Here is an 8792-nt window from a genome sequence, read left to right as displayed (position 1 = left end):
CGTCTTGTACCTGAACCCTCCACGGCGAAGCCCATGACGACGGAGTAGAGCCAGAAGTCCCTGAACAGCTTCTGCAGACGCGGCTTCGCTTCTTTGATCGGCGGCAGCCTCCGAGTCAGCTGAGGGAGGAGAGATCAGTGGTTGCTAGGATACAGCAGGTACAACCCATAATAATAACAACAACAACAACACAGGATTAAAGAGCAGATATTTCAGGACCAGCTTTATTTTTGGTACAATTAAATGATGCTTGGCTTCTCTCCTGGATAAACACAGAGATAAAGCTGGATAAATGTAGAATATTACAATTTAAATATATTAAAAAAGTACCAGAATAAGTAGTAGTAGTAGTAGTAGCAGTAGTAAATAAATATCCCATAATGATCACTCACCACAGCTATGACTGGGATCAGGACACCGAGGTTCCCGGCGCTGCTCGACGCCTGGAGAGAGAAACCAGTCAGGAGGATTACTGAGTGTTACCAGAACCAGAACCACAACCAGCTCTAACTGTGTGTTTATTTATTTATTTATTTAAAAGGGACAATACACATTAATGAACATTCGTACGTGCGCACAAATGTAAATGCGTCAGAGTTAGCAACTTGCTAATTTGCATCCGTAGTCCCTTGGCAGGTAACACACAAACAGACAGAAATACACAAGAATTCTACAGTGGTTCACAATCATATACACAGTCACACCTATAGCTACATAAAGTACATGTGATCTGTAAAGTGCCTGGTATAAAGGGCCAGTTTCTAAAGTGCAAGTGCAAGTTTAAATAGGTAAAGTACAAGTCTAAATGGATGGATCCAGAATGTGATGGCCCGCACCAAGACATTGGAGACAGTAGCAGCAGTTATAGAAGTGCCATTCACACACATACTTACAGAGATAAATTGCAATATAGAAAAATAAGATCACACCAAAAGCTTCCAAAGCGTCAAAAACGCTCGAGGGTGGGCGTCAGACAAGACAGCTCCCAAAACGACAAATATTTTCAGCAGCTTTGGCCGCTCGTCATGTGACTGACGTCAAAGTTCGATAGCGCTGGTCATTGGGGAGCCGAAATACAAAAAAAAAGAAAAAAAGGAGCCGACAGACATCTCTATTCTGACCGCGTCATAGCTAATTACCCTAGGGTAAACCAGGGCTCAACTTCTCGTCTGGTGACGCTGTGGAAGCTTTGGAAGCTTTGGAAGCGCCTGTCGCCGGGCTCTCATTGAAAATGAATTGACTTCTGGCGTTTTGAGGCTTTGGAAGGTTTTGGTGTGAACACGCAGTTAGAAAGGTTAGTGTAGGCAGCAGCTAGCACAGTTAGCTTCTCTGTTTCCTGGACAAACATCACTTTAATCTTGTGCATTTTCTTGTTTTTAAAGTTTTCCATCACTAAAGTTCCAAGTTTTTCACAGTGGGGCTATTTTATTGGATAATATGTATTTCTGGTTGAATAAAACTACATGAAATTGATTGCGTATCCCTCTTTCATATTGTCATTATTGGTAACCGTTTTATAAAAGCAATATACGTACAGTATCACTCCAGTCCGTGGTCTAGGCTCATTATACCACTCTAAGGGGCATTGTTCGGCCCAACGCGGCCTGTCATGATATATTGCTTAAATATAAACGTGTGTGTGTGTGTGTGTGTGTGTGTGTGTGTGTGTGTGACCTTGAGCGCGGGGCCTTTGTCCGACGCCCTCTCGCTGGCCCTCTTGCCCTCCAGGCCGAGCTGAACAAACAGCTCCAGCAGGTTGACCAGCAGCTCGTCCACCTGCTGCTCCGCCTGCACGTTGGCCGCGATGTTCCCCAGAGCGTTGATCACCGCCAGAGAGCAGTGTCTGTATAAACACACAGGGAGGATGTTAAAGGGATAGTTCACAAATTGAAATTTCCCTCATTATCTCCTCCCCCTCATGTGGACTAAGGGCTGGGAGAAGTTTCAGAGTCCTCCGTGGCTTCTCTGAGTTACAGGGGGTCTCGGCGTAGCAGTGCATGTCCATATAACGGTTGCAAATGGATACCAACTGTCTTTGTAACAAAAAGACACACCAAAAAACATCGTATGTAATGTCCCTCTTGGATTGAAGCCCCGACATGAGAAGTTGTTCAGAAAAAAATTAAATAAGTCTATATTTCAAGCTTGTTTTGTAACGGAAGCTCCTCTTCCTGGTTCGTCAAATTTGGACAAACTGGGAAGAGGAGCTTCCACTGCAAACAAGCTTAAAATATAGACTTATTTAAATTTTTTTCGGGACAATTCCGCATTTTGGGGCTTCAATACAAGAGGGACATTACATACGAGCAGCATGGAGGTATCTGGATGTTTTTTGGTGTGTCTTTTTGTTATGAAGACAGTTGGTATCCATTTGCAACCGTCATATGGACATGCACTGCTACGTCGAGACCCCCTGTAACTCAGAGAAGCCACGGAGGACTCTGAAACTTCTCCCAGCCCTTAGTCCACATGAGGGGGAGGAGGAGATAATGAGTGAAATTTCAATTTTTGGTGAACTCTCCCTTTAATGGTGCTCCTCTATGAGCAGGAACAGGATCTAACCTGTATCCGTGGTCCTTGTAGTCCTTGGTGGAGTAAACCATGGAGCTGGCCTTCACGCTGATCTGCTGGAACAAGTTCCACACCTCCTGGTAGATGTATTGCTGATGAGAGAAAGAAGAAAAATAGTTTTACTACCTTAATGTTGTTGTTGTTGTTGTTGTTGTTGTTGTTGTTGTTGTTGTTGTTGTTGTTGTTGTTGTTGTTGTTGTTGTTGTTGTTGTTGTTGTTGTTGTTGTTGTTGTTGTTGTTTCCTGCTCCAACCAGGGAGAGGAACAGGAAGGTAGAGGAAGAGGAATAGAAAGAGGAAGAAGATGAACATAAAGAGGAAAAGGAAGAGGCATAGAGAGAGGAACAAGAACAGGAAAAGAGAGAGGGACAGGGAGAGGAACAAGAAGATGAATAAAGGGTAGAGGAAGAGGAATAGAAAGAGGAAGAAGATGAATAGAAAGAGGGACAAGAACAGGAAAAGAGAGAGGAACAGGGAGAGGAAGATGAACAGGAATAGGAAGCAAAACAGAAAGGTAGAGGGAGAGGAACGGGAATAGGAAGAGGAATAGAAAGAGGAACAAGAACAGGAAAAGAGAGGAACAGGGAGAGAAACAGAGAGGTAGAGGAAGAGGAATAGAAAGAGGAAGAAGAACAGGAAAAGAGAGGAACAGGGAGAGGAACAGGAAGAGAATCAGAAAGGTATAGGAAGAGGAATAGGAAAAGAGAGAGGAACAGGGAGAGGAAGAGAAAGAGAAACAGAAAGAGGAACAGGAATAGGAACAGGAAGAGTGAGAGGAACAGGAATAGGAAGAGGAAGAGAAAGAGGAATAAGAACAGGAAAAGAGAGAGGAACAGGGAGAGGAGAAAGAGGAATAGGAAAAGGAACAGGAAGAGTGAGAGGAACAGGAATAGGAAGAGGAATAGAAAGAGGAACAAGAACAGGAAAAGAGAGAGGAACAGGAAGAGAAACAGAAAGGTAGAGGAAGAGGAATAGAAAGAGGAACAAGAACAGGAAAAGAGAGAGGAACAGGAAGAGAAACAGAAAGGTAGAGGAAGAGGAATAGAAAGAGGAACAAGAACAGGAAAAGAGAGAGGAACAGGAAGAGAAACAGAAAGGTAGAGGAAGAGGAATAGAAAGAGGAAGAAGAACAGGAAAAGAGAGAGGAACAGGAAGAGAAACAGAAAGGTAGAGGAAGAGGAATAGAAAGAGGAAGAAGACGAACAGGAATAGAAAGAGGAACAGGAATAGGAAAAGAGAGAGGAAAAGGAAGAGAAACAGAAAGGTAGAGGAAGAGGAATAGAAAGAGGAACAGGAATAGGAAAAGAGAGAGGAACAGGGAGAGGAAGAGAAAGAGAAACCGTAAGAGGGAGAGGGAGAGGAATAGGAAGAGGAAGCACAACAGAAAGGTAGAGGAAGATGAATCAAAAGAGAAATGAGAATAGGAAGAGAAAGAGGAATAGGAAGAGGAATAGGAAGGCAAGGCAAGGTGATCTTATTTGTATAGCCCATTTTTACAAACAGTTTGTCTCAAAGGGCTTTACATGGCATCATAACAACATCCTCTGCCCTTAGACCCTCACATCTACAGAAGAAAAACTCCATGGAAGAGGCATAGAAAGAGGAACAAGAACAGGAAAAGTGAGAGGAACAGGGAGAGGAAGAGGAATAGGAATAGGAAGAGGAAGCACAACAGAAAGGTGGAGGAAGATGAATTGAGAGAGGAACAGGAATAGGAAGAGGAATAGAAAGAGGCATAGAAAGAGGAACAAGAACAGGAAAAGAGAGAGGAACAGGAATAGGAAGAGGAATAGAAAGAGGCATAGAAAGAGGAAGAAGAACAGGAATAGAGAGAGGAATAGGAAGAGGAATAGAAAGAGGAATAGGAACAGGAAAAGAGAGAGGAACAGGAATAGGAAGAGGAATAGAAAGAGGAACAGGGACAGGAAAAGAGAGAGGAACAGGAATAGGAAGAGGAATAGAAAGAGGCATAGAAAGAGGAATAGGAACAGGAAAAGAGAGAGGAACAGGAATAGGAAGAGGAATAGAAAGAGGAATAGAAAGAGGAAGAAGAACAGGAAAAGAGAGAGGAACAGGAAGAGAAACAGAAAGGTAGAGGAAGAGGAATCAAAAGAGAAATGAGAATAGGAAGAGAAAGAGGAATAGGAAGAGGAATAGGAAGAGCAATAGAAAGAGGCATAGAAAGAGGAAGAAGAACAGGAATAGAGAGAGGAATAGGAAGAGGAATAGAAAGAGCCATAGAAAGAGGAACAAGAACAGGAAAAGAGAGAGGAACAGGAATAGGAAGAGGAATAGAAAGAGGCATAGAAAGAGGAACAAGAACAGGAAAAGAGAGAGGAACAGGAATAGGAAGAGGAATAGAAAGAGGCATAGAAAGAGGAACAAGAACAGGAAAAGAGAGAGGAACAGGAATAGGAAGAGGAATAGAAAGAGGCATAGAAAGAGGAACAGGGACAGGAAAAGAGAGAGGAACAGGAATAGGAAGAGGAATAGAAAGAGGCATAGAAAGAGGAATAGGAACAGGAAAAGAGAGAGGAACAGGAATAGGAAGAGGAATAGAAAGAGGCATAGAAAGAGGAACAAGAACAGGAAAAGAGAGAGGAACAGGAATAGGAAGAGGAATAGAAAGAGGCATAGAACGAGGAACAAGAACAGGAAAAGAGAGAGGAACAGGAATAGGAAGAGGAATAGAAAGAGGCATAGAAAGAGGAATAAGAACAGGAAAAGAGAGAGGAACAGGAATAGGAAGAGGAATAGAAAGAGGCATAGAAAGAGGAACAGGAAAAGAGAGAGGAACAGGAATAGGAAGAGGAATAGAAAGAGGCATAGAAAGAGGAACAGGAACAGGAAAAGAGAGAGGAACAGGAATAGGAAGAGGAATAGAAAGAGGCATAGAAAGAGGAACAAGAACAGGAAAAGAGAGAGGAACAGGAATAGGAAGAGGAATAGAAAGAGGCATAGAAAGAGGAACAAGAACAGGAAAAGAGAGAGGAACAGGAATAGGAAGAGGAATAGAAAGAGGCATAGAAAGAGGAACAGGGACAGGAAAAGAGAGAGGAACAGGAATAGGAAGAGGAGGAACAGGAATAGGAAGAGGAATAGAAAGAGGCATAGAAAGAGGAACAGGAACAGGAAAAGAGAGAGGAACAGGAATAGGAAGAGGAATAGAAAGAGGCATAGAAAGAGGAACAAGAACAGGAAAAGAAAGAGGAACAGGAATAGGAAGAGGAATAGAAAGAGGCATAGAAAGAGGAAGAAGAACAGGAATAGAGAGAGGAATAGGAAGAGGAATAGAAAGAGCCATAGAAAGAGGAACAAGAACAGGAAAAGAGAGAGGAACAGGAATAGGAAGAGGAATAGAAAGAGGCATAGAAAGAGGAACAAGAACAGGAAAAGAGAGAGGAACAGGAATAGGAAGAGGAATAGAAAGAGGCATAGAAAGAGGAACAAGAACAGGAAAAGAGAGAGGAACAGGAATAGGAAGAGGAATAGAAAGAGGCATAGAAAGAGGAACAGGGACAGGAAAAGAGAGAGGAACAGGAATAGGAAGAGGAATAGAAAGAGGCATAGAAAGAGGAATAGGAACAGGAAAAGAGAGAGGAACAGGAATAGGAAGAGGAATAGAAAGAGGCATAGAAAGAGGAACAAGAACAGGAAAAGAGAGAGGAACAGGAATAGGAAGAGGAATAGAAAGAGGCATAGAAAGAGGAACAAGAACAGGAAAAGAGAGAGGAACAGGAATAGGAAGAGGAATAGAAAGAGGCATAGAAAGAGGAATAAGAACAGGAAAAGAGAGAGGAACAGGAATAGGAAGAGGAATAGAAAGAGGCATAGAAAGAGGAACAAGAACAGGAAAAGAGAGAGGAACAGGAATAGGAAGAGGAATAGAAAGAGGCATAGAAAGAGGAACAGGAACAGGAAAAGAGAAAGGAACAGGAATAGGAAGAGGAATAGAAAGAGGAACAAGAACAGGAAAAGAGAGAGGAACAGGAATAGGAAGAGGAATAGAAAGAGGCATAGAAAGAGGAACAGGAACAGGAAAAGAGAAAGGAACAGGAATAGGAAGAGGAATAGAAAGAGGAACAAGAACAGGAAAAGAGAGAGGAACAGGAATAGGAAGAGGAATAGAAAGAGGCATAGAAAGAGGAACAAGAACAGGAAAAGAGAGAGGAACAGGAATAGGAAGAGGAATAGAAAGAGGCATAGAAAGAGGAATAGGAACAGGAAAAGAGAGAGGAACAGGAATAGGAAGAGGAATAGAAAGAGGCATAGAAAGAGGAACAGGAACAGGAAAAGAGAAAGGAAGAGGAATAGGAAGAGGAATAGAAAGAGGAACAAGAACAGGAAAAGAGAGAGGAACAGGAATAGGAAGAGGAATAGAAAGAGGCATAGAAAGAGGAACAGGAACAGGAAAAGAGAGAGGAACAGGAATAGGAAGAGGAGGAACAGGAATAGGAAGAGGAATAGAAAGAGGCATAGAAAGAGGAACAGGAACAGGAAAAGAGAGAGGAACAGGAATAGGAAGAGGAATAGAAAGAGGCATAGAAAGAGGAACAAGAACAGGAAAAGAGAGAGGAACAGGAATAGGAAGAGGAATAGAAAGAGGCATAGAAAGAGGAAGAAGAACAGGAATAGAGAGAGGAATAGGAAGAGGAATAGAAAGAGCCATAGAAAGAGGAACAAGAACAGGAAAAGAGAGAGGAACAGGAATAGGAAGAGGAATAGAAAGAGGCATAGAAAGAGGAACAAGAACAGGAAAAGAGAGAGGAACAGGAATAGGAAGAGGAATAGAAAGAGGCATAGAAAGAGGAACAAGAACAGGAAAAGAGAGAGGAACAGGAATAGGAAGAGGAATAGAAAGAGGCATAGAAAGAGGAACAGGGACAGGAAAAGAGAGAGGAACAGGAATAGGAAGAGGAATAGAAAGAGGCATAGAAAGAGGAATAGGAACAGGAAAAGAGAGAGGAACAGGAATAGGAAGAGGAATAGAAAGAGGCATAGAAAGAGGAACAAGAACAGGAAAAGAGAGAGGAACAGGAATAGGAAGAGGAATAGAAAGAGGCATAGAAAGAGGAACAAGAACAGGAAAAGAGAGAGGAACAGGAATAGGAAGAGGAATAGAAAGAGGCATAGAAAGAGGAATAAGAACAGGAAAAGAGAGAGGAACAGGAATAGGAAGAGGAATAGAAAGAGGCATAGAAAGAGGAACAAGAACAGGAAAAGAGAGAGGAACAGGAATAGGAAGAGGAATAGAAAGAGGCATAGAAAGAGGAACAGGAACAGGAAAAGAGAAAGGAACAGGAATAGGAAGAGGAATAGAAAGAGGAACAAGAACAGGAAAAGAGAGAGGAACAGGAATAGGAAGAGGAATAGAAAGAGGCATAGAAAGAGGAACAGGAACAGGAAAAGAGAAAGGAACAGGAATAGGAAGAGGAATAGAAAGAGGAACAAGAACAGGAAAAGAGAGAGGAACAGGAATAGGAAGAGGAATAGAAAGAGGCATAGAAAGAGGAACAAGAACAGGAAAAGAGAGAGGAACAGGAATAGGAAGAGGAATAGAAAGAGGCATAGAAAGAGGAATAGGAACAGGAAAAGAGAGAGGAACAGGAATAGGAAGAGGAATAGAAAGAGGCATAGAAAGAGGAACAGGAACAGGAAAAGAGAAAGGAACAGGAATAGGAAGAGGAATAGAAAGAGGAACAAGAACAGGAAAAGAGAGAGGAACAGGAATAGGAAGAGGAATAGAAAGAGGCATAGAAAGAGGAACAGGAACAGGAAAAGAGAAAGGAACAGGAATAGGAAGAGGAATAGAAAGAGGAACAAGAACAGGAAAAGAGAGAGGAACAGGAATAGGAAGAGGAATAGAAAGAGGCATAGAAAGAGGAACAAGAACAGGAAAAGAGAGAGGAACAGGAATAGGAATAGAAAGAGGCATAGAAAGAGGAACAAGAACAGGAAAAGAGAGAGGAACAGGAATAGGAAGAGGAATAGAAAGAGCCATAGAAAGAGGAACAAGAACAGGAAAAGAGAGAGGAACAGGAATAGGAAGAGGAATAGAAAGAAGCATAGAAAGAGGAACAAGAACAGAAAGGTAGAGGGAGAGGAATAGGAAGAGGAAAAAGAAAAGAAAGAGGAATAGGAATACATAAAACCTGATGATTCCTCGTAAGTGTGAGTTATAAAACACGAGACACGAGGCTCTGAAACTAGAACTACGTATATA

The 8792-nt window shown here is 42.2% G+C and overlaps 1 protein-coding gene across 2 annotated transcripts in view; it reads right to left on the bottom strand.

Moving 5' to 3' along the window:
• The window catches only part of pi4kaa (phosphatidylinositol 4-kinase, catalytic, alpha a), a 69466-nt gene that overhangs the window by 32200 nt on the left and 28474 nt on the right, over positions 1 to 8792 (bottom strand). For both annotated transcript variants that reach the window (XM_085792510.1, XM_085792509.1), the window contains exons 17-20: positions 2563 to 2663; positions 1675 to 1843; positions 393 to 443; positions 11 to 119 (exon numbers count right to left, since the gene is read on the bottom strand). In XM_085792510.1, the coding sequence (XP_085648636.1) occupies positions 11 to 119; positions 393 to 443; positions 1675 to 1843; positions 2563 to 2663 (430 nt within the window). The remainder of the gene's footprint in view (positions 1 to 10; positions 120 to 392; positions 444 to 1674; positions 1844 to 2562; positions 2664 to 8792) is intronic.

The sequence above is a fragment of the Trachurus japonicus genome, chromosome 12 (assembly GCF_045865225.1).
Source record: "Trachurus japonicus isolate A0001 chromosome 12, Traja_1.0".
NCBI lineage: Eukaryota > Metazoa > Chordata > Actinopteri > Carangiformes > Carangidae > Trachurus > Trachurus japonicus.
Note: the sequence above shows the minus strand (reverse complement) of the source record. Positions and strands in the feature narration are given on the sequence as shown.